This window comes from Mauremys reevesii, linkage group 13 (genome assembly GCF_016161935.1).
Source record: "Mauremys reevesii isolate NIE-2019 linkage group 13, ASM1616193v1, whole genome shotgun sequence".
NCBI lineage: Eukaryota > Metazoa > Chordata > Testudines > Geoemydidae > Mauremys > Mauremys reevesii.
Window position 1 is genome coordinate 35,055,558 of NC_052635.1, and position 26,482 is coordinate 35,082,039.

The following is a 26,482-nucleotide window of genomic DNA, read 5'->3' on the forward strand; positions in this document are numbered from 1 at the left end:
TTGCAGTCAGTTTATGCTCCCTTTGTCCCATAACTGCATAGACAGTCTAACCCCTTGACTTGACTAGAATAGGCTTGCCTTAAATTAAAGATGAGCTGTGGTTCTCCTTGCTAAATATACATAAAATTGGTTTCATACGTATGCAAAGAGGGAGGGTTTGTTCCACTTTTAAAATATTTGTTTGACCTGAAGCACCTTCATTATTTCCCTATTCATTCCTACAGTAAAGAGTTTTTGATTATGCTTTTTCTTAATAGAAGTGACAGACTTATTTTCAAATAATTTACTGTGACGACAATTCATCGTGAGGATGCTCTATTAGCACTGATTAGCTAGCACTGATGGTTTGACACCGAGCTCTTCCATTTCAGAGAGGCTTCCTTAAGAAATGGTCTATTTCAAGCCTTTAAAAACATGGAGGTGAGGGAGAAGAGGGTGGGGAAAAAAAGGAAATCTCACCTCGTCAGGACTGGAAGCCTGGTACACCCTGCAGGAATCTTCATAATGTCTCTCAGCTTCAGCCTGATCTGTCACGCCATTAGATTCGTACACTGGTGTCACATTGTGGCAGAGGGCAATCGCTTTCACAGCCTCATGAACACGGCTACTCATGGTTTTACGTACTTTGGTGGCCAGGGTGGGGCCTTTTAAAGCAGGTGGGTCTTGTGACTGCTAACGAGAAAGGAGAAAAGAAAGTGTAGACAGTTTTGAAAAGCAGGAATAATCGAATATCATTAAGGATCTTACTTCTATTATAACCATAAATATACTATTTGCATGGACTCACACCTCCAGTAACTTGGGATATGTTTTTGACTGGGGCATCTTCTTTGTATGTGTTATCATGGGAATAACTGAGACCACTTTCCAGTTATGTGCCGCTAAATGAAGTTAGATTTACTTAACTATAGATGAAGTGAAAAAATAACTCCCTAAGATATTTTTCCAAGAGTTTTCAGCACAGCTTGGATGAAAAGGGTAATTTGTTGCTGATCCACCAAATCACTACACAAGCTTAGTGGATAAAAATGTTCCCCCAAAACCACCAGATCGTGTGTTCCATTGAAACCACATTTTGCTCAGCAAAAGGCCAGTGGCTTTTATGCTTGAGAATGAATTGGCTTTCATACGCATGAACACATGATTGCTGAAAACGGAAAACAGATGGGCTCACATGGAATGAGAAACTTAAATTAAGTTCATTTAATTTTTAATACTATTTTTAGTATCAGAATTAGACTCCTCGGGTAATTATACAATTACTAAATTATGCTGGTCACAGAGGGGAGACATAGTGATCCAGTTTCCTGTTCTGTTAACCTTTAATGTCAAGAGGACAAAAGTTTCACTTCCAGGTCAAAGGGCATAGCATGGTAAAAATAAGAGAAATAAATAACTGCAATTTAAATGAATCGTTACTAGCAAATGCTTCCAATTATAAAGTATCTTAATTTTTAAAATATAAGAACATATATATTATAAGATTTATGGGAAGTTCAGCTCACAAGTTTAGCACACACATTTTGTACAATTAAATGCTATCTTCAAAATTTGAGTCTCTAATAAATCTAAAATCTGTGGGTTTTAAACTGCTACCCATCACCCTGATATTAGAGTGCCTTCCACATAAAATCAATAGGAATAGTGAAGTCCTTGGTTCAACCACATTTAGAGTCACATGCTGTACCCAAACAAATCATCCATTAAGTCTAGTATCCTGTCTTGACTAATACTGGATACTTTAGGAAGTAATTTACCACTAGTCAAGTTTCTTCACCTCTCAGACTGAGATGGTGCCTGAACAGGTGTAGCCTGATCACAGAGAAATGTTTATAGACAGGAAGTATCTGGCAGTTCAGACTGACTAGCGGCTCTCAATGTCTTACAGAGATCAGATGCCAAAATGGCTGTGAAAGCCAAGGAACAAAAGCCAGGTAGGTGGCTAAGGCGGCCAACAGTTGAAAGCCAGATCTACTAATATGCACACGAAGATTTCTGAGGTATTTGCAAATGCCAGGTGTGCAAGACATCATTGTACAATGACCCACCTATCTGTTGCCAAGTTCTATTGACTGAATCTGCAGGGTTGCATTTTACAAATGAGGAAAAGAGCGGTCACTAAAGACAGAGACTTCTGATAATTAATAAGCCACTGCAAAACTATTTCTAACTGTAGGAGAGTCTAATGGTTGGAGAGAAAGCTGCTCATTAAGAGCAAACTTTAAAAATCAGAAAAACGGTTTACTGATAACTAAATTATTATTAAACTAAACAGTGTTAAAAGGCAACCTAAAACATTAACCCTTAAGAAGTCATCAGTGGTTAAAAAATTTTTCAAGCGTAATAACCTGCCGGGCTAGTGCAACAAATTCATCCTGTTTTCAGGAAAGAGGTAAGTCAGTCACGTTTCATATGAGAAATTCTATTGACTTCCAGATGGATTTTTTAAAATTATCAAGCCCTTCATTAGCATAAAGAGTGACATTAGTTATTTTAAGGAGTCTTTGTGGCACCTTAGAGACTAACAAATTTATTTGGGCATAAGCTTTCGTGGGCTAAAACCCATTTCATCGGATGGGTTTTAGCCCACGAAAGCTTATGCCCAAATAAATTTGTTAAGTCTCTAAGGTGCCACGGGGACTCTTCGTTGTTTTTCCGGATACAGACTAACATGGCTACCCCTTTGAAACCTGTTAGTTATTTTAATTCTTAATTAACAGTGTTTTCATTGAATTTAAAACACTCTACTGCAATATTTCCAATGCAGTCACAGGAGCATAACACTATTACATGCACCAAAAAGTTAAAGCAACCGACCTTTTGCATTTCATTAAGTTTGGATTTTAAAAAAAAATTGTTAATTAAAAAAAAAAAGTTCTTTCACTCGTCTTAGGTAAGGAAGCTCTTTTTATGTCTGATTTTTACTGGACCATTTCCCTTTAAAGGAGACAAAAAAAATACTAAAATGCAAATAAATTTCAAATAATAATTGAAGGTTGAAAGCATTCTATTGCAAAGAGGATTTGTTTTTATTTGTAAAGGACTGTAATGAATTATGAATCCCAAATCTAGGACAACAGGCTATGTGTTCATACTTCATGGATTGGTGCTGATATTTTTGGATGTGCCCTTCATGATATATGTAGGCACAGCTGTGGTCATTACTTTTACTTCACAGGAAGTTGCAGGAGTGACTGCTAGGGTTCTTTGATAGGTTTACCCAATTTATGAGAATGACAAAGGAAATTACAAGCCATAGCACGAGTCAGGAAATGTAGTTTTCTCACCCTTACAGTTCGTAAGATGTCTATTTGTTATACAAAATTGAACCAAAAGAGTGCAAGCATATAAACAAAGAAGATCCAGATTGTTCGCTACCATAGAAAAGGAATGCTAAGGGAAAATCTCCCATTATCATAGAATCATAGGACTGAAGGGACCTTGAGAGGTCATCTAGTCCAGTTCCCTGTACTCATGGCAGGACGAAGTATTATCTAGACCATCCCCAACAGGTGTTTACGTAGAATGGCCTTGCTTCATAAGTTAAATACTGTACTTACTCATGTGATTTACATGGAGATTTTTGGTATTTAAAGTTGAGACAAACTGGCCAAGTTTCAAAAGTACAAATTAATGTTATATCAGTCTGAACTATGATTTTACACAATTTTGAAAAGATACAGAATGCTGTGGAAGAACTTTCCAAGTTGTAGCCAGTTTTGAAAAGTGGATATTTGGTTTGGACCATAAACATTCCCAGGAAACTTCTGATACTGTACTGTATGCAGTATTACCAATGTCAAGAGATCAAAAATGATGAGTCAGGCCCCCAAAAATCATGAGCTTGACCCAAAATTCATGAGCTCTTTTAAAAAGAGATTGTATTGTGCTTTTTAGGTCATTCTCTTGATTTTTTATCTTGCCCTGCCCATCCCCAGGGTGTGTACGTGACAATTAGTGCTGCCCACTCCCACATGTACTGGATAAGGGGATTTTGGTCCCTGCTGCAGGAGCTCTCACCCTCATATCTGCCCCTCTCCTGCTCAGCAATTAATCCTGTCCTCCAGTGCCTCATCAGTTCTGTCCCAACCCAACCCCCTCAATTAAACTCCCCCTCAGTTCAGTCCCATAGCCCCCATCAACCCTCACTGTCCTCAGTTCACCTCCCAGCACTCACCCCATCTGCTCAGAACCCACCATCAATACAGCCCTCCCATCCCACCAGCCCCCTCCCTCCTCACTTCAGCGCCACTGCAGGCCCAAGACCATAGTTCAGCCCTTCCAGCCTCACCTATGCTCCTCTTAAGGTTCTTCCCCTTCACCAGGCTGCATTGGGGGGCAGGTGGGAGCTGCAGAGGGGTCCCCTTTCCCACTTCCCAGGTTGACAGGGGAACCCTGGCTGTGAGACTGACAGCGGGGAGCCCTGGCCACCAGGGGCTGACAGCAATTTCTAAATAAAATTAAGCCTCACTTGTGATCTCTGGATAGAACTTGGAAGTGTCAGATTTTTTTTTCAGCCACGGCTGGTATGTATGGTAATTATACATATATACATATTAATCATGCAGCTGACTATATGTTTTATTGAAAATTTGAGCTATGCAGTCAGGATCCCTTTATGAACAGCCCAATGACCTGTCAAACTGTTCACTGCTTTGAGAACAAAGAGTTAAGTTAATCAGACTTTACTTTACCTGCGTATATATACTAAATATATGGCTCTGCACTTCATCCATGGAGTCCAGTCCATAGGCTACTGTCCCAAGGTGAAGCCGTTTAAAAACCATCTCATTCTGTGTGAGAGTTCCTGTAACAGAAGCAGCATTATAGGCCACGTGCAAGCCCTGGCAGACACTTATATTCCATTCAAGCTCTGTTCCCTGCTCTTCCCAACAAAGAGAGAAAGGATGAGATGGGAGCGCAGATGTTTACCTAGTTACTATAATAAGCTACTAGTGCAGCTTCAAGCGAGTGAAAAACAATTGTAGTAACTTGTGGGTAGATTCTTGCAGGGAGTGGTAGAGCACTTGGCTAGGAGCTCCATTAAAATGAGACTACTCACCAAGTAACTTACTGCTTAATGAGATAAGGGTATTGGTGTGAAATCCTGACCCCACTGAAGTCAATTTCAGTTTACCCATTGACTTAAATGGGTCTGGGATGACATCCCAGAATCTGGCCCTTGACTATTAACTTAGTTCTTTTGTTGTCCTAGACCAGAGTGGTGAAGGTTCTGTGACAATAAAAGCTGGAATGATGGCAGGTGGCTGGTTTCTGTTCCTAAAGAAGGGTTGTCTGTGGAGCTGGGTAAAATGTATTTGGCAAATTTATTGCTCGCCACACAACGCATTTTCCAGGCACCAAAACAAACAAACAAATACAAGCCACAAAAACTGGAAATGTTGATTTAAAGTTTCATCTTGAAAAGGTCAATTTGATTTCACAACCAAAACATTGTGTTTCAAGCCAAAAAAAGGTTTTAGTTTTTTCATTCTGGGGAGAAAAACTGAAAAAAGAAAACTAACAGAATTTTATTTTGTATATTTCTGTCCAACCTCCAAACTGAAAACAAGCGTATTTAAAAAAAAAAAAGAAAAAAGCAGCAAGTTATTCCATTCCCTCTCGCTCACAGAACAGGGGCTAAAGACTGACAGAAGTGAGTGATGGTGAGGAACACACACAATAAACCATAAGGGGTGAAAAATCATCCCTGTCTCTTGCCCACTTATGTGCATTCTCCCTCGTTAAGGAAGGGCTCTATTATATGAGAGAACAATATGGAAATTCCAAACATTGTTTATAATCAAGGTACTAAACCGCATTTTCTAAAAGGAAATCCCTGTTAGAAAAGAAGATACGTTATATCAGTGGTCACCGATTGGTCGATCGCGATCAGCTGGTCAATCCTGGAGACTCTCCCAGTCGATTGCGATCTCTGGCTGCACAGCCGCTAAGGCAGGCTCCCTGCCTGCCCCAGCCCCACGCTGCTCCCGGAAGTGGCCAGCATGCCCCTGTGGCCTGGGGCAGGGGCAGGAGTCGCCATGCAATGCCCCTCCCATTGGCCAGGAACAGGGAGCTGTGGTCAATGGGAGCTGCGGGAGCGGTGCCTGTGGTGCCACATGCCCCCCCCCTCCCAGGGGCTTCAGGGGCGCGTTGGCCCTTTCCGGGAACAGTGTGGGCCTTAGCCCTGCTGCACCACCGACCGGGAGCTGCCCGAGATAAGTGCCCCCTGGTGGGAGCCTGCACCCCAACCCCCAACCCTGAGCCCCCTCCCGGAGCCAGCACGCCATACCCCCTCATGCATCCTAAACCCCTGCCCCAGCCCGGAGCCCCCTCCTGCACCCAAACTCCCTCCCAGAGCCCACACCCCCTCCCGAACCCCAACCCCCTGCCCCAGCCCAGTGAAAGTGAGAGAGAGTGTGGGAGAGCGAGCGACGGAGAGAGGCAGGGATGGAGTGGGTGGGGCTTTGCAGAAGGGGCGGGGTAGATCCTGGGTTGCACTTACATTCAAAAAGTGACCTTGTCCGTAAAAAGGTTGGAGACCACCGCCTTATATTTTCCTACCTCATCAAAGGAGAATGTATATTAACTTATTTGGCTATGCAAAGAAAATGTTACCCAAAAACATTCTTCACGCTTTTGCCTACACCAGAGCTCCTGATAACTCATTTACCTGCATACCTGTTTTGTCTGTAAGTAAATAGGATACCCTTCCGAGCTGCTCTGGAATAGTGCTGGATCGAACCACTGTGCCAGGAATTTTGGAATCCCTACGGATCATCCAGCTGTAGACTATTTTCCCCATATCCAGGTTCACACGTAAGCTATGTTGGGGAAAAAAGAACAAAAGGGCTAAAAAAATAAAATAAAATCTGAGAATATCCCCAAATAAACGGGATAATAAATTTTCTGTAAAACTTTTGGACAACATCATGAGCTACCACAGGAAAGTGCTGTAATAAAAGGGTGGTACTTCCATATTAGAATAGAGCAGCACAAGAAGGTGTTGAGGGAGAACCATGTGTTAGCTCCTGTGACAGCAATGAGAAGTTCAAAGTTGCTAAGCAAAGAAGATATACCGTGAATGGAAGATGGACACACCATATAAGTAGGGATAAAATGATCAACAACCAAAAAACCAGAGGTTAAAAAAAAATGGCGGTGGTTTGCTTTCTTCCTCTCAAGCCCTTCATTTTTGCTCACCTCTCTTCAGGGAAACAAGGAAGCCTGTAGAGCAAGAGAGGCTGTCCCTGCAATAGGCATTTCTAATCCCTCATTTCTGGAGAACTCACAAGAAAGTCCAATACTGTAAAATTCTAGATGTGTATGTTAAAGTGTGGCAGAGTAGAGGGCTATACATTTTGCTGGGAAGTGTTAATTGATTGGCTTACCTAATAGGAATGATGTTTGAAAACAGGAGGAGGAATCGTATGATCTGAAGATACCAGCGGCCTGCGAAATGCTGGAGGGCCACCATGACAAGCGAGACCACCACAAGGGCTCCGAACAAGATTTTGGTGAGGCAGTTCACTTCCAAGTCAAATAGGCCAATCTAAGCAAATAAAATAAAATATTTTCTACAGTGTAAATGGAGAGATTAATCCATGTAGTGTTCTCCTATTTGGCATGAGCTGCCATCATGCCTTGAAGTGTGCATGCACCCAAAGAGCTAATGGGAGTCATGCATACATTTCCAGTGCAGAAATGAATGCAATAAGTGAAACAGAGCTCTAGAGATTATTGGGGTGGGGACCTGCACAAAACTAAAAACAGCAACAGCAAGATTAAGCATTAGTTTCAAATCAACTGACAGTTCCAAGATGTTGTTCATCACCAGACACATTTTCATCTCTTCATTTAAACCTCTGTATTGTTTTGTATTTCAAAGCAACACTTTCCCCAACTCAACCTTCATGCTTCCAAGCCTTTGGAGGTACAATATCACAAGCACTGGAGTGCTACACACCTGCTGCTGTCACTTTCTAATGCAGGGGTAGGCAACCTATGGCACGCGTGCCAAAGGCGGCACGCAAGCTGATTTTCAGTGGCACTCACACTGCCCGGGTCCTGGCCATCAGTCCGGGGAGCTCTGCATTTTAATTTAATTTTAAATGAAGCATCTTAAACATTTTAAAAACCTTATTTCCTTTCATACAACAATAGTTTAGTTATATATTGTAGACTTATAGAAAGAGACCTTCTAAAAACTTTAAAATGTATTACTGGCACGCGAAACCTTAAATTAGAGTGAATAAATGAAGACTCAGAATACCACTTCTGAAAGGTTGCCGACCCCTGTTCAAATGTAAACTGCCTTTTCAAAAAAGGGTATTTAGAAGTGATCAACTCTGTTAGCACTTGGGTGAAGAGATCTGAGAGGCCTCATATCAGTAGCAACTGGTCACTAACATTCACAGAACTAAACTTAGCTAAGGGACACGATACAACATTATGTGTGGACAATGTCAATTGTATCTTTATAGTTAAAGCTAGCATGGATGCAGTCACACTGGTATAAATGTATTTATACCAGCAGAGCTTAAGGCTGCACAAAAAGCCAAGCCACTAACAACTGAGTGAATACTAGGAGCTGTACCAATATAATTACCGATAAACAAATAAAGAGTCATTCCCTTAACATACATCGCTATTCTGGTACAAAAAACACTCGTAGACCAGGCTGAGAAAGTAAGGCAGGAAGAGACCACCTGTGAGGAGTATCATAAATTGCACACTGGAAGTCAATCACAATTCAGCTGATGCTGCCCAGTTTACACTGTGGTTAGATGTTTTCTGTGTAAGAGACAGAAACTCAACATAATCTCCATGATGAACCTTTACATGGTTGCCCCCACTGATGATTCATTTTTCTCTGAAACAGCAGGTGTACGCATAGGTGTCGTTTGCAGGGGCAGTTCCAGTCAGGCCAACGGGGCTGAGCATGGCGGGGAGGGGCAATTGCCCGCCTGCCCAAGGCTTGCAGTTTGAGGGGGAGCAATGACCCCTCTGCCCCTGCCCCCTCACAAACTACACCCATGGGTGTATGTATCTGCAAGAGACAGAATACTGGGCTAGATCAGAGATTTTCAGTCTCTTTAATGCTGTGATTATATGCTAACTCTCTCTCTCAACTAGTTATCGTCAGATGCACCCCATAAATAATCTTGGTTCACATGGTGCTTTAGAAGAAATAAGGAGTCCATGGGTGCTGAAAGGAGGTGCCACAGGAACTGGGGTAATGATTTTATGGTATTTCTTGTGTCTGAGGAGAACTGATTACTAAGAACCAAGAAAATCAGCTTACTCAAACATCAGGAGAGGGAATGAGTTCACAATCCACAGGTTGAGATCCATTGTACTATGGTGGCCCAATTGTCTCCTATTCTACACCAATGACGAAATGCCGTACCTTACTTCGTGGATTTGAAGTGTTCATGACACTGCGCAGTTCCCTCCCTGTGTAAAGAACAACTCCCACAACAGTGCCTAAATGAAATAAAAAACATGATGTATATTATTCTGGGATGAACAGGTTAAAATAATGGTGCTTTTTTATTTTAAATGGTTGGGATGATGCTTGTTCTTAAAAGGTTTATTTTATGCACAGACTCAATGTGCAGGCACATTTTTAGTAGATTAATTTTAGGAAGCATGGAGAGCACCCACAAAAAAAAAATCAACTGATTCAAGTACATGAAATATAAACCGGAGGGGTGGAGAAACTGATTCTGAATATAAAAAAACAGCCCATCTCCCTCCTACAAATGCCAGTGCTTGAAGCTGGACACGACACTCCTAATTATCATCATCTGTGCAATTAACCTTTAGGTAACGCAACATAAATTAATCTACTATAGTGCCTAAAAGGATAAGATGCCCCTTCCCCATTTTCCTCCCTTAAATTCTTGGTGTGAATTCCCACCCTGTTGCAATCAAAGGAGTTGAAAAGCAGGGGTGTGAGTTCACCACCACCACCAATTGCCAACAGTTGTACTGTTGCTTAGGTTGCTGGCCCTGGAGGCCACAAACTGTTTATGCCTTACTGTTGTCCTCAAAAAGCATAAAACAGCCGCTTCATTCTAGTGGCCATCCCTGCTAGCCAATGCAAATATAATACAGCATTTAAACAGCAACGTGGTTATCTAGTTGTAGGATGTCAGTGTTGCAAGAACATTTTGCAACATGTCAGCTTTGCTCATTCCTGCTCCAGCACTAAGCTCCTGTGGGCAATGGAATACTTAGAAGGACAGACACCCCAAGGACTCATATCCAGTTAGTACTTCCATAATTTTGGGGAAATGTTGATCAAGTGCATCCAGTTACATTTTAATTCTGGCCCTGGAAGCACTCGAGCATCTTTAGCTGGTGCACTTCACAAGTCTGAAGTCACTGTAGCCCTGATGGCAATTTCAGTGAAACAGGACTGCGCAATCCAATGTGTTTGACACATGACCATGAGCCCTGGTGGCTTCCTCTTCCTGTCTCATAAAGGTTGAGGAATTATGCCTCTCTCACAGGTCAAGTAATAAGGTAACAGATTTAATGATAAGTTTATCCACCTATTGACATATATTCACCTTGATAATCTTCTCACACGTTCACATACCTGCACACACAAGTTGTGCAGGGCATATAAACAGCTGCTAGGGCCTATATTTTTCAAGATATTTTGTACAGGTTAGATGCATAGATGACATTCATGCAAACCCATGACTCCAGTGTAACTGTCTCCCTCAATGTGCTGCTTGTCCAAGACTTACTTTGTGGTGCTAAGGCAGAGGTCTCCAAACTGTGGGGCACAGAAAAACATTCGGGGGGGATGCAGCTGGGGCCCGAGCCAGCCCCCCGGGGGGTGGCGGGGAGGGAGCATCACCCAACTCTGCTCCTGGCCTCGGCTCTGGCTGCTGGCCTTGATCCCTAGCCCCGCCTGCAGCTGTAGCTCCAGCCTCGGCCCCCTTACCTCTGTCGGTGTCTGCCCCTCCCAGAGCCCTGGCCCCGCTCCCAGCACCAGCTCTGCAGGGGGGAAGGGGGGAAAAGGTTAAGGGGGTGTGTGCAAGGTAAAAAGTTTGGGGACCACTGTGCTAAGAGCTGACTAAAGATGACAATGATTATCACAACACCATGTTCCATATAGGGCATGCAGTAAGAAATTCATCACACACAACTTTGCAACTTCAATAACAGGAGCATCATAATAAAGAAGGCTAAGCTGATTTGCAATAGTTAGCCCAATATTCTTTAGATGGCCTTCCTACTACACTGTCACGGATAAATTACCCAGGTCATGCATCACTATACATCCAGTGATAAATATTCCTGATTAACGCTACAGCTCAGTTTGATCTTTCTTCTGTGCAACTGTGGAAAAGATGCCAGGTACATTTCCTTTCTACTACCCCAGCTCATCTTTTAAGAATTAGGTTTCCATTTGCACACAGACAGATCCAGAATGCGTGTGAATCAGAGAGTTTTTTTTCTTCTTCGTAAAATAACTGACATCTGGAAGACAATTAAGACTAGCAGCAGAGTCAGGAAGACTAATAACTTTCTTAAATTAAGAGCTCAATAAACTGAATTCATTGGGTTTGACTTAAAAAACTAGCCCATTTGAAAAGTCTTTACTAGATTTGGATAGGCAGAAGAACCAAGTTTTATCAAACCTTTGGAAAATTAAATTTGTAGTCAGTGCTGTCATTTGTAAGTTCTTTTTTCAGAACTGTATTTCTGAGAAACAAAACTGCATGAAGTTGCTATAAGCAGAGCAGTGAAGTTTCATCCAAACAGGAGAATCCACTTCTAGACATAGGACTTGATCCTGCTCCATTCAAGTCAATGGAAAAATTCCAGTAATACTGTATTATGGTAGCATTCTAGAGGCCCCACCGTGCTAGGCACTGTGCAGACACATGTTAAGAAACAATCACTGGCCTGAACAGTTTACAGTATTAACAGAGAGGCAAGGGGTGGGAGAAAGGTTGTTACAGTCATTGGGACCAGTCAGAGCTAGGCATAATCACATGAACTAAATATATGTATTACATAACTTTAAAACTATATTGTGACTGTTAAACCAGACATATGCCTGCCTATTCCCAGGAAGAGATAGAATCATTCTAATTCCTACTATGCAGGAACAGATGGAGCTGCTAGGAGGTGGCAAATATATTTTAATGCTAAAATAAGTAATACACTGAATCATTTCAAAAGGGCTAACAGTGAGTGTTTGCCCTACCTCTTAGAAACCAGATTATTCTAGTTACTCTAAAGCCATTGCAGTTTTAATACCTTGCTTTAATTTCCACCATGCCCATTACTAACCATGGTTTCAGAGGGCTGCAAACATATTATTTTGAAATAACTTAAGATGTAAAAGTAATTCAAACTAAAAATATCCTCGGAAGCGTTCTTTAAAAATAAAGTCTCTGGAGCCAGATGGCAGAAGGTGGCAAGCACACCAATTCAGATCAGCAGATGGCAGGCTACTGCAAATCTGACAGCCAACAGCAAGTGGAGTCAGACTCACTCCTACTGCAGCAGCAGACGGACATGCTGCAAAGCTCTGCTTTAACTCAGAAGTGTGTGCTGCACGCAGTGCCGTGTATTTTATTTATTCTACTAACGAGACAGGGAAACTTTGTTCACTGTAGAGTCACAGAAGTTAAAATGGGGGAAGCCTATTAGGGGATGGAAAAGGCCTATTCATTTTTCTGAGCAGAACAAAGTTTGAAGGGCAATTTTCACTGGGTACTTGCTCCTAATTGTTTTATGGATACTTGAAACAGACTACATTGTATAAACCATTTAAAAAGCGATTACAATATTTTAAAATGCCATACTTCTGGGCTGATCCCACAAACATGTATGTACATGAGTAACTTTGCTCACAGGCATAAGTGACAGATCGGGCTCTTGTCTTTGTATCTTTTTGTACAGCAGATAGAACAATGGAGCTTCAATCCTGATAGGTGCTTCTGGGAGCTACTGTAAATAATAAGCTTATCAGGTAGATCTGCATGCAGTTTCTCCCAAGTGCCTAAACCTGACAGCCCATGTGCATATGAGCACATCTGATGGCACAGAATGATAAGAGCATAATAGTCTCTAGACACGCTGAGGGGGAAATCCTGGCCCCACTTAAGTTAAAAGGACTTCTGCCATTCATTTCCATGGGGACATAATTTCACTCTGAGTCTGGTCATGTCATACCAATATTAACAGCTCAGGAAAGACCTCAGAAGACTATGTGAATTGATTAAGAGTTACAGTTTAAATTATCTAGCATACAAGATAAGTAAGCTGGAGGGAAAAAAACATATCTGAAGAGGCAAGAGTTACTAGAACAATGGCTTTCCTGCCTCTTTGTCTTCTTATTTGGTTTAGGAAATGGACTGAATTGAAAACATGCTCTGAACAGCCTATTTGGTATTTGAAGCTGCCTGCACTAGTATTTGTGTGTTTGCATTCGGGGGGGGTGGGGGGGGGGGGGTTAGTTGCCAATCAGTTGACAATTACTGAACTATATATAAGATTTACTCTACTACATTTGGACAGCTATATTTAATTACCTTTCGACATATCACTGTGACAACATTTATTATATTTTAGCATATTTTAAAGAGAAGAAGCAGGAGAATTGGATGGAAACACTGCAGAAATGAAACACACTTACCTTTCTCTGTTTTAAAAACTGGGAGGGTCCACTGTTTCATTACAAAGAGGAACTTTCTCAAGCTCATATTCCTTCCCATCAGTCACTTTGTGAAGCGTCTCAATACATGGTAAACACCATACAGCGAAACCTCTAAAAACTCAAAAATCTTCAAACTGCACTGCAGAATTTCACTCTTCTTCTGACACGCTCTTGTAATCTAAAGGCACCTTAGCTAGTGAAAGAATGAGCCTTTTCTCCTGACAAGCATTTAGAAGAGAACATTGATTCCTCTCATTCCTTGCAACTTCAGCGTGTGTATGTAACAACCCAAAATTTATCACAGAATGCTTTTTATTTATAGAACCACAACCTAGTGGAAGCATTTACCTGGAGATCTTTTATGTTAGCTTCTATTACTAGACTCTATTTGACACCATTTCTGTTACAGATTAGAATGTCAATGTAGCAATTAAGTGCTATTCTGGTAGCAGACGCTCAAGAAGCGCCCAAAGGCCCCTGGAATTCCAGTTCCTTCTCATCTATAAATGTCCAAGAGGTAATTAGATGTCAGCTCAGGTCCCCTGAGATGTTAGGACAAGTGGTAAACTTCATTCCAACCGCTAAATTCTCCAACTGACAGAGATGATTATTCCAAATTACAAAAGGATTTTAAAAAATTGCTAACATACACCTCAAAAAATTACACATGCTTCTATCTTACCTGATGCAATCACTGTGCTGGCCCAGAGGGTGTTTTCTATGCTTAGGCTTTCATTCACTGGAGGGTCGCTGTCTTCCTAGAACGGATACACAAACAGCATTCAAACAGCTTACTAGATGTGTTCATGACACACAGAGAGGCAAAGGTGGGAAAACTTCCTAAGCTTATGAAAATCCTAAAATCTTAACCTTGCCATCAGATCCTCCTGGTTGGGCTAGAAATACGGGCATTTCACAGTGGGATGAAAGGGTGGAGGCAGGGGAAGACTACTATTGCTGCCTGTGAAGGAAAAGGCACCTTTCTCCAAGTTAGAAGGTGGCGGCTTATGACTATTTGAAAGTGATTTGAAATCTTTAACTGGACTATGATGATAGGCAGATTCAGGGACCAGCGACACTGGGTATGTTTTTCACCAACGCGATCCATTCACTCATGCAAATGACTGACATTTTTCGGTCTTTTATTGCAAGGTATCAGTGAAATTTCTCCTTCTGCAGTTTAAGCCTCTCAGAAATTCCTGGAAAGCTAAATAAATAATCTGAACCATGCCAGTAAATGACATAGAATGATCAGTATGCTAGATTCAGTGTCCTTTTTTCAGGGATTAGGATATTAGCTCTAGCGTGCTTTACCTTTGCATTACAGTGTGTTGCGTGAATTAAGGCCTTTTAGGGCTAACATAAAATTGCTTCTCGATCTGAATAGTCCAAGGAGATCTACAAACCTCCCAGGCTCTGTAGCTGCCCAGGCTGCTCCCTATTCCATGGAAGTACTACCTCCTGTAAAGCCAATCAAGAGATCTCCTCAGCAGCTATAGGACGATGAGATCAGTGTCTCACTTTAAAATAAACAAATGTTGGCAAACAATTCAGAAAATGACCTAAAAAGTCTCAGGTCTTGTACCAAGCTGCCCATATTCCTTCAAGCAGGAAGGGAAGAGGGTCTTAAAAGTAAGGAACCCATATATAACATGCATTCATCACAATCCCCTTTCTCCAGGGAGCAGGGGAAGAAGCCTTTGGGCCCAAACACCCATTTGCATCTCTTCTCCTTTCCCTCACCTCCCACAGTAATAGACAGCTTTTTTTTTTTTTTAAATGTTACATTCTCAGGGACCTTGGGCCAGAACAGACTATTGGAGGTGCACATCTATTAGGCCACATTAACTCTTACAGACTGCCACGTTAACTCCCACCAACTGTCTGTCCCTGAGAGGGGAGAACCAACCAATCCAGGATAGGAGTTGATGGCCATTGGCTTAATTACCTAAAGTCTTCTGTCCCCAGACAGCTCCGAATGGCAGAGATTTTTTCAGTCTTTGACCGCTTATGGGGTGGACCAGCCTCCCTTCTGAACAGGTGAGCTTATTTCACAGCACCATGTTAGACCCAAATGGCCACAACTAATTCCATCTGGATAAGTCCCTTAATGCTGAGTGGTCCGTTGTCTTTTGTTTCTAAGGCAAACTCTTAATGAACTATAAAGCATTAGATTTTATTTAAAACATGGGTGCATATTATTTAGAAGAGAGAAGGATCCCTATTAACCTATTTGACTTTAGTATATTTGTACAGGGCTGAGCAACATTTCAGCATTTCTCCTGAAACAATTTGAAAGTCACTTCCAAGATCCAAAATGCTATTCAAAAGGTCTGTGTAGCAAACATATATATACACAATGCTTAAAACATATCAGTAGACTTACTCTGGTGAAGGTCCCCACAAAATTATGTATGTCAATATTGGGCTCTTCTGCATACACATAGGATCGGATTTGAAGAAGGTCCTAAAGAATAGACATGTTATGGCAGCAGTTAAAATACAATTATCCCACAATATACAAAGCCTTTAAGCCTCCAATTATTTTATGAATAACATTTCTTTAAGCAAATCAAAAAAGACACTCCGTGTACTGATACGGAAAATCTCTCAGCTGATGAAGACATAGTAGAATCATTACAATAGCTTCAGTAAAATGGTGTTGCCATAGTAAGAGTTCCTCAAATGGACATGTGCAGAGACTGCTGAGAGTTACTTGACAGCTGGTGCATTATAAAGGAAATTTCAGGCTGAATAATCAGGTTAACTTATGATACGTCTACTAGGTTGTGGAATAGCCAGCCAAGGGAAACAGTGAAAGTCCTTCAGAGCTTTGAACATTTAGATTATGTCTACACAGCAGATGAGAGGGCTCTTCTCAGGGCAGGTAGACAGACATGCTCTTGCTTGGCTCAAGCTAGCATGCTAAAAATAGAAGCCTGGATGCAGAAACCTGGGCAGCAGCTAGGGCTAGCCATCTAAATAAAGGGAGTTGGGAAAGTTTGTACTCAAGTGGCTAGCCCAAGCCACCAGCCATGCCACCACAGCCACATTGCAATTATTAGGGTGCTAGCTGGAGTGGAACTAGCGTATGTTTGTCTACCACTACTGGGAAGCATCCTCCCATATCCTGAGTTCAAGACACTAATATGTATAATAGGAAACAGTTCCACAGTGGCAGGGAGATAGATGTGCCAATACTGCAAGTCATTTTGACCACTAACTTATATAAGTATATGGAGTCTTAGATCTTTGCCGAAGAATTTTCCTGATTCTAGGGTTTTTGGAACAAAACAAATATTTATTACAGTTGGCACATTGGCAAAACAGAGGCACACTCAGCTGACTTGTTTTGTTTCTTATCTCTCACACACACACAGTTCTGCAGCAACAGGATTTGAGAAGACACATAGCATTCAATGGTTATATACTTAGTTCAGATGGCAAAGAGGAATAACCATGATCTAAACTCTCCTTTTATGAAGGCAAGCAATAGCTTAAGTGGCAGGAAAAGTTCCATTGTAAGGTCACATGATTTGTTCTCTTGTAGTACAGTAGAGTTCAATGAACAGAAAGGGGAGTATTTGAGAAAGCAGGAAGTGCACTGTCATCAAGGAAATGAACCTTTCTATAATAAATTACTGGTAGGTGACTTTCATATATACCATGCCCCATTTGATTGGCTCCTATTTCAAGGCAGTTCTTTGGATGCTAGCTCAGTAATTCTATTTAAGTTTTCCATAGGGATCCATCACTATAGTATCTAAACAATATTAACCTGTCTGTTGAAGTACCCAGTTGAATTCATGAAGTCTTCTGCTATTCTCTCTTCCCAGACAAAAGGAAGTCCTAATTGTCATTCTCTTCAGCTGCTAAACTTGCCTCAAAACTGCATAAGGCACGTTGAGAGCAATACTTCATGCTGCACAAGTGGTTACCGTACAGCTTAATGGGTGTATTTTAACCATAGATCAATGGGTTACTAGAAGTACATTTCAAATAGAAGTTAGGTGAATGCCATTCGTACCCAAATCTATCTCTTCCAATACCACTTTATGGTCTCTTGAACATATCACACTACAACTTGTGCTTTAATTTGTTGGTTTCCTCCATTTTTCAAAATCCCAGAGCCCTAACCAGCTGTTAAGTGAGAACTGGAATAATAAAAATTACATTCAATCCTTTCCACTCCACCTCCCACCCACCCACCCCCCCCCAAAAAAAAACAGGAAAAAAAAACAACCAAACAAAAAAAAAATCAAGCAACCATGATCTTGTGGAAGAATGCATTTCCGCCCCCCACAGTGCAAATATTGGTAGGAGGATCAAGTGTGCAAATAATTTTCCAAGTCTTCAATTCTGATTCCAAAATGGCAATTATTTTGCCTTCTGTGAAAGCCAGACAGAAAACACATTTTTCCCCTTTTAGCTGATTACATACACTTTCAATTGTTCATGACATACTGAGAAACAATTAATTCAAAAAAGTCTTTTACTAGGAAACTACTTACAGAAGCGGTGGGTAATCTCTGAGTGCAGGCAACTGGCAGTCGCAGCTTCCAGTCTGTTTCACCATCTAGCTGATCAGTCCGGAGGAAGCAAGAGCCTGTGGATGTTCAACTTTTGTTAATGGTCTTTTTAATTCTATCATAAGTATGTATACAGTTTAAGGAATTAGTTCCTGAGATAGGACACATTTCTTCCTATGAAAACACAAGCTGATTAAGAGTAACGTTTCCAAGGAATTTAGATGAAAAGTTTCTTGAGACTCCAGCTATTTAAGTAAGCCAAGACTAAGGAAACAAACAAACAACTTAACTGAAAGTTTGGCTTATATGAAGCAAACAAATCAAAGTAAAAAAATAAATATAATTTTAGGAGGCTACAACATATATAATAGCTAGTCAGAGACATTTGGATACAGTGCTGGTTGACAGATAAGGTGTATACTACCTTATGTATGTTAAGGCTGTTTTGAGTTACAAATGCTATCAGTCTGGCAACAATTTCAATGGACGCAAAGAGAAATGAGTGTAACTGTTTTAAAAGAATAGTGCTCCTGGCAACTGTTCATTTAATAAACCATATTACAGACGCACAATAGGGGTCCCTAAGGCATGGAAGCCATGTTATTCGTGAGGAGTCAAGCACTCCTTTCCTTTTATACTACAGAATACAGTAAATCAATGTACTCCATCTGTAAGATATATTCAACCTATTTTCTAAGCCCTCTGATTAAACATTTACCCAGACTATCCTGCGTCTCAGCAGGACAAAGCTGAATGGCAAGTCTAACCATATAGCTAATCCTCCATGTAACGAAAGCAAATGTGTGATTTCACTAACTGTGACTCAACCTAAAGGTCAACTGACTACATCCTTTAATTTTCAAAAACTATCAGAATATAACAAATAAAAACACCACAAAATAGCCACTCCATCAAGTGTTTGCGGTCGTCTGCTTCCCTAACTCTAAAACTGTGTTGTTTCTGTTACATTTTCAAATGATGATTTTTTTCCAAAATAACCAGTGAAAGGTTAATGGTTATTTTCACAATTAGTTCCAGATGTTTACCATTCTTTTCTGACGTCCTCAGGAAGATCATGTCAGCAGGGACCCGCTGGTTCTGTTACAAAAAGAAAGGCTGTTATTGTGCATAGGTGTATGCACATTTGTGTACCCCTACCCCCATGACATAAAACAAAGGTTTTTTAAAAAAGAATATTTAATTCTTTGTCAAGTTGGGGTTCAGGATTTATTTTATTTTGAATCCTAAAACAGGATCTCTTCCTTCTACATGTGCTAGTTCACTGCAGAAATCCAAAGACAAAGGTATTAGGAGCCAGCTCTCATCGATTTCAAAGGGAGCTGGCTCAGGCTCTAGGTTTTCAAAAAAACTCATCCATTAGCTCTGGAGCTTTTCAAACAATCCAGCATTAGGAGCTTAAAACCTGTACTGGCTTCCTTGCAAGAAGCCCTATTCTAGTAAAAAGACACATGCATGTGCTTTCTTCTATACAGGTTCTGTTTACCCCTCATCTGTACAAGATGTTTGTCATATTACTGCTGATAGACATCTGCAGAAACAGAAAGTGGAAGTCCGTGAAAATCATCCTCTGAACAAAAGGGACAGGGTCATCTGAGGTCATATAAAGTATATAGTTTTCTAGGTTTTCAATTTCCAGTCAACTACAGATACTTACAATATTCTGCAAGGGACAATCCATCAAGCTTCATACAGGGATAATGTATTTGCACATGCAATGTAGGTACCTGTTCAGGGCAAGTGGGTCCTGGTGTATCCCCAAACACTCAGCTACAAGCATTTGTGTGCACATTTTGTTGATGCACTTGGATCAAGAATTTGGCCTACTACAGATGTAGGACCATGTGGGGTGTTTATCTTGTCATGCAGAGGTAAGTGGGAACCTCAGATCATAGGCTTTCATAGAGAAATTTGTTCCAATTTCTAGAAACTTTATTGAGAAGTATTGAATACAGTGTAAAATTATGGAAAAGGGACTATTACTAGGAGAGATGATTAAAGATCATCACTAAAATCCAGAACTCGATTTTAGCCATTGTAAAAAAACAGTGACATGACAGATTTTAGTGAAATATTCATACTGATTGTGTGAGAAAAGTATTTTACAAACTAATCCCCCCCACACACATATACATATATAATACAAATCCACACAAACCTTTTCAACAATGATAAGGTCCCCTACTTGGATACTAGAACTCTTCACCTTCACAGTTCCTGCAGAAGGGAAACAAACTTCAGTAAATTACAACCTTTTCAGCAAAAGATACAGTATAAATACACAGCTGAGCAGAATCTTTAGCTAAAGGTCCAGCAAAGCTATACTGGAAACTGTTTGGGAATAAGAACAGGAGTACTTGTGGCACCTTAGAGACTAACAAATGCATCCGATGAAGTGGGCTGTAGCCCACGAAAGCTTATGCTCTAATAAATCTGTTAGTCTCTAAGGTGCCACAAGTACTCCTGTTCTTTTTGCGGATACACACTAACACGGCTGCTACTCTGAAACCTGTTTGGGAATATGTACTTTAAATTTGTTATTTTGAAGGTGGCCAGTAACAATTCTATAACACAGAGCTGGTCCATACTACTTCTACCTGATGCTTTAGTTAAAGTGGTAGAGGCCTATGCTTTGGTGCTGGAGATCTGAGGTTCAATCCCCAGTGATGACCCAACAGGGTGAAGTCATTCCATTATTTTTATAGTGCTTAGCATCCATGAATTTAAAAATGCTTTCAAAAACTTGTTAGGCAGACTGTGGTGCAATGAGAATGTAACAGGGAGCTATGAATTTCTGGTGTTTCTTTTCAGCGAGGTAAGTGGAAAATTGAGGCTTACATATTCAATATAATGCCTGACCACAATAATTAAAACAGACACGTCAACCTTAACTCACGGTTAAATTCCTTTTTGTATTGCAACCTTATAGCAGGCCAAATTCTGCAGTCATTCCTTTGTGACGAGAGCTTTGTCTGAATAAACACTATAAGATATGCCCCCTCACAAGAACATGTAAACATTTATTCCCTTGCAGTTGTCAAGCATTTTTACCAGTTGTTTTAAACCAGAGAATTAATTTAACAATTGGCTAGTAATTTTAAATCATTAGCCAGTTTTAGATTTGGCTTCTCATGGTGACTAGTGATTTATTATCAGTTAATTTGAACTCTGCTTTATGTGGCTGCCTGCTATATTCAACAAAAGCCTCTTTAATCTGTTGTGCTTTGGGTAGAAGGGGGGAGACTCGTGGGAGTTCATGCCAGGCAGAACCCCAGCATGGACAACAATCCTACTGTAATTTGCAATTCATTGGCTAACGGGCCAGCTACCAGCTCAGAAAGGGGGTGAAAAAAAAAGGGTGGGGGGAAATTAGCACAAAGCACAAAGGTCACTGGGATTTTACTACTGGCAGTTCCTTCATTAGCATCCCTCTCAGGATATCCTTCAGTGTTTCTGCTCCAAATTAACAATGAAAGCCATTCTAAGCTGCTGGGCAGCCTGCTGCTTTGGTGACACACTGTGTCTCGAACAACATGCCTCATCACTTCTGCTAATAAACGCAGACTTCCTTACCTGCTGTAATTATTGCTACAAATTATAAGCAGTCAAGGTCCATTTACAAATATCTTGTAGGTCTTCACAGATCTTGAGCTTTGGCTCATGAGAATTTAATTAACGAAGGTAAACAGAACGAATATTGGGCTACCGAATCGATAGCTGGCAGGGCAGGCAGCATACCAAGGGATTAGAGTCCATTACCTTCCATGGAGAGGCTTACAGGGAATGCAGCACTTCTAGCCCCCTTCTGTATGTCCTATACAACATGATACATTAGGACACTAAAATGATCTGGCAGGTAACATCTCTTTCCTCCTCATATTGTCATTCATAGAATAATAGAGAACACTGGTGAATATTCTACTGTACAGGGAAGGAAGCCCTAGGCACTCCTTCCTCGTAGCCACAGAGATTCCCAAACCATGGTGCACAGAGTGGGGGGTATATGGAGAACTGGGTGGTCAGAATGTGCTGGCCCCTCATTTCCAGCTTCTAAATTTAACTGCAAGTCATTTTAAATACTTGACATACTCTCCTAGCATCACTTTTCCATGTGAGCCACAGGGATGTTAGGCAGTCATGAGTAGGAAGGGAAATGGTCTGTGGCATTGCAAATGGAGAGGAAGTGTTAATGAGACAAGCTGAATTAAACACAGTTCACACTAGGAAAAAGTTTTAAAACCCCTGGACTTCACCACCTTGTAACTTCCATCACATGCATAAAAAGCTTTACGGACCCTCATACATCAGCATCTGGGAAATGACAATACAACCTACTACAAGTAAATACACCTTGGTCATTATTCATGGTCTCATCCCATAAGCATCTCAATGTTGGCACTTTTAAGGAAAAAGGGACAGATGACAGAAATATCTTTCTAACTGATCTGCACTCTCTAAAGAAGCCTGTTGTGTGAGATACACCCTCTCCCTTTTAACTAGCAAAGCTAATTTTCTTTACCAACCAAATTCATGGCCCCTCATGGATGACATCTTATGGCAAAAACCATATGTCACACTAAGAAGACAGGACCAGATGTTTCCTTTGACTCAGGACTCCCATAAAGCAATTTACTAAAATTAGTTTTATTTTAATCTTGGGAATTCTATAGTTTGTTTTTAAATCAGCTACTGAATACGGGAATTTGCTTATGCACATTTGAGATACCCAATAACACAAATGCTTCAATATCATTCTCAGTATTTTTCTACTATTGTAAAAAATAATAAGATACTTTTATATAAAATATGGATGCTTTTATAAATGCATGAAACAGTACTGTTCTTTGACAAGCAGCAATGTACATGGATTTTTAAAACAATCCAGATTTAACAAGGATTAAATTAAAAATACTTTAAATGTTATATTTTAAGGCCTCCATTTTCTGAAGTTCATTAGAATGCTGAACACAAAACTCAGATCACAAAATCCTGCTCCATTAAGTTACATGAGGGTTTTGGTTTTTTTTTTTTAAACAGTATTAGTTTCATTCTTAAAATGTGAGACAGGACTTGTTCCGTTTTCCTGAAACAAAGGAATGTGTATGCCCCTTCTTGTATACAAAACCAAATATCATTCCCTAAAGTTTCTTGATGTTAACTTTTGATGTGCCCTGAAACATGCTATTTGTGTCTGACAAAAGACAGAAAATGTGCATGCTAGTGTGGAAATATTTCACTCCACCACACAGCTATGGGCTTTTAAATTTCTACCAGATCTGCGGTGTGATAAACACACCATTATGCAGATTATTTAAAGTGTCAAACATACCAGCAAGAGGAAATGTCTCTTTCTACCATACAAGGGCCTTTATGGAGATTTCATGTGGGATTTCCACAGCCTTTATCACAGCAGAGATCAAAACACTCTTCATTTGGAATTAAAAGTTGAAGCCAAATGTTTATGAAAACAAGTCAAATGCACCCTAGAATCAAAAATAGTTTCTTTTTTTTATCCATTCCATTAAGCTTTTGGCTTCTACAGCCTAACACTATATAAACTGTGGAGCATGGCAGAGAGAGGTTGGGAAAATATTGTTTTTATATGGCTGGTAAATGCCAGTGATCTGTATCTTAAGGAGCACCCCCTCGGTAGGAGTTCTTTTCACATTTCTTACTATTTGTGTAGTTTCTCTATTATGCTCTGTTGCCCAGGGAAGAGAAAAAAGTGAGAGGAAACCAGAACAATCCTGGAATTGTAAGCAAAGACCTAGCTCTCTATCAAGCAGAAACTCCGCCTGCAGATTTTATAACAAAAGTGGTCCTGTAGGTTTGTGAATAAGGGATTGAAATGTGATTGTTGTCCATTATAATTGAAACAACTGTCCTGTAAAACATTACTTTAACTTTCTAGAAGTTTGCTGATTTTTAACTAAAATATTGAAGGGATCAAAGAGGTAACAACAGCAGCCCATTAAAAAAAGGCAAAATAGGTTCAGTAATAATTGCTCTCTTATGCAGAATAAAGGATACAGCCTTCTATAGTAAGGAAATTATTAATTTATTATTATTATACCAGTATTGGAGTTTGGCTACTATATTCCAAATAAGAAGTGATCCAAAGAGGATTCTCCCTTTTTCGCTATCAAGAAAGCAGCTTATTCAATCTTAAAGAGGTTATCCAAACGGATGCATTAGAAAATTGGTGAACAGGAGCAAAACTGCAAATAATTGCAAGCTACCAAAGGTGTTGCAGTAGGGCATGCTGGCGAGATCTTTATGTATGATTGGTGAAATAACTGGTGTTTGGAAGTGCATGAACAAGAGACTGTTCAAGTGAACAGAAAACCCAGATCTCTGCAGAGAATGAACTGGCAGGATTCAAAGCAGGAGAAAGATGCACAGAAGATGACAAGATGATGCTAATTCAGGGAAGCATCTAAGCCTCTTTTAAAATCCATCCCTATACAGGAAAGCACATAAGCATGCGCTTAAGTCTCACTGATGAAGGCCATGTCTCCACTACCACTTATGTCAGCAAAACTTATGTCGCTCGGCGGGTGTGGGAAAAAAAAACCAAAAAAAAAAAAACCAAAAAAACACACCCCTGAGCAACACAAGTTTCGCCTGCATAAGTGATAGTGTGCACAGCGCTAAGTCAGGGAGAAGAGATTCTCTCGCCGACACAGTTACCGTTGCTTGTTGGTTCAATTATGTCGACAGGAGAGCTCTCTCCCATCAGCAAAGAGCAGCTACACGAGAGATCTTACAGCAGCGCAGCTGCATCGGTACAGCTCTGCCGCTTTAATATCTCACGTGGTGACATAGCCTTAAGTTCATGCTTAACTCCGACTAAGCTGCCTAGATTTGTGTCCACGGGGCAGTGGAGAGAAGAGAGAAAAACTACAAAAGTTCTAGATTTTGTAACAATTTAGGCCTTGGCTACACTTGCAAATTTGCAGCGCTGCAGCAGGATGTGAAAACACACCCTCTCCAGCGCTGCAAATTGCGGTGCTGCAAAGCGCCAGTGTGGTCAAAGCCCCAGCGCTGGGAGCGCGGCTCCCAGCGCTGTACGTTATTCCCCACAGGGAGGTGGAGTACGGACAGCGCTAGGAGAGCTCTCTCCCAGCGCTGGCGCTTTGACTACACTTAGCGCTTCAAAGCGCTGCCGTGGCAGCGCTTTGAAGTGCAAGTGTAGCCATAGCCTTAGAGACATTCAACAGCAGAGATAAGAATATTCATCAGGAAATTATAATGAGAAATTAGTTCTGCCACAGTTATTCCTCAAGTATAGCTGTGTTGAGTTTCACTCCTTATTCTCCCTCTCCCATGCTGATGGCCATCTATAGGGGTGAAATTGTCCTGAATTAAAAACACACAGCAACCTTTTAAAAGGCTTTAAGTTACTGGTACTGTCTCCTCGACTGCCCTTGTCAATGTGATACGCTCTTGTTATTTGTATAGTGATAGTACCTTGAAGTCCCAGTCACTGGCCACGCCCTATCGTGCTGTAGAAACATATCCAAAAACACATTCCTTGCACCAAACAGCTTACAATCTAAGTATCTGGAGTTTTCGTAAATTAACCCAAAATTAAAATTAATGGTAATAAGATTCTATTACTATGCTACTGGTGACTTTCATACACCTGGGGCCTGATCGTCTGAGGTTACTGGCAGCTGACAATTAAGCCCCTGAAAGTTGCTCGCTTCCATTCCTACTGTGTGAAATGGTTTAACTTACCCAAAAATTGTTATGCAAATACTTATTTTAAAGTTGAGATAATCACTACTCATGTGCCCACTGAACATCTGAGCCTTACAATAAATAGTTTCATGATGCTCTCTTTCTATATTCTGTTCTGACTGGGCTACTGTACTGTCTCATTAGTGCTCCCTTACCAAATATATTTTTTAAAATTAATGAAATTGCTTGTATTATATGCTAGCGTCCAGCTGCCCATCCCACTCAGTTTCTTTCAAGAATTAGTGAAGTTAAGGAGGAAGAAAGGGAAAATCATTCATGGGAAACGTAATTGCAATATGAAAAGAACTAAGAAAAGGTCAGGCCCCTTATAGATCAATGAATAGAACACAGAAGGCAACTCTTTTATACCTTTAAATAGATGTAGTAAACCACTCTTTGATGGGACTTTTGCTGGTTGCCAAGCATTTTAAATGTTGTAGTGAGAACATGTTATTAAAAGGGGATTTAATATTCAGCAACTGCAATGGCTTATTCCACAGCA

At 40.6% G+C, this 26,482-nt stretch overlaps 1 protein-coding gene across 2 annotated transcripts in view; it reads right to left on the reverse strand.

Annotated features, from left to right (window-relative positions):
- The window catches only part of ATP9A (ATPase phospholipid transporting 9A (putative)), a 111,310-nt gene that overhangs the window by 38,544 nt on the left and 46,284 nt on the right, over positions 1-26,482 (reverse strand). For both annotated transcript variants that reach the window (XM_039498448.1, XM_039498447.1), the window contains exons 5-14: positions 20,396-20,454; positions 19,266-19,317; positions 18,202-18,296; positions 16,077-16,157; positions 14,373-14,448; positions 9,410-9,486; positions 7,392-7,552; positions 6,682-6,824; positions 4,695-4,807; positions 460-672 (exon numbers count right to left, since the gene is read on the reverse strand). In XM_039498448.1, the coding sequence (XP_039354382.1) occupies positions 460-672; positions 4,695-4,807; positions 6,682-6,824; positions 7,392-7,552; positions 9,410-9,486; positions 14,373-14,448; positions 16,077-16,157; positions 18,202-18,296; positions 19,266-19,317; positions 20,396-20,454 (1,070 nt within the window). The remainder of the gene's footprint in view (positions 1-459; positions 673-4,694; positions 4,808-6,681; positions 6,825-7,391; positions 7,553-9,409; positions 9,487-14,372; positions 14,449-16,076; positions 16,158-18,201; positions 18,297-19,265; positions 19,318-20,395; positions 20,455-26,482) is intronic.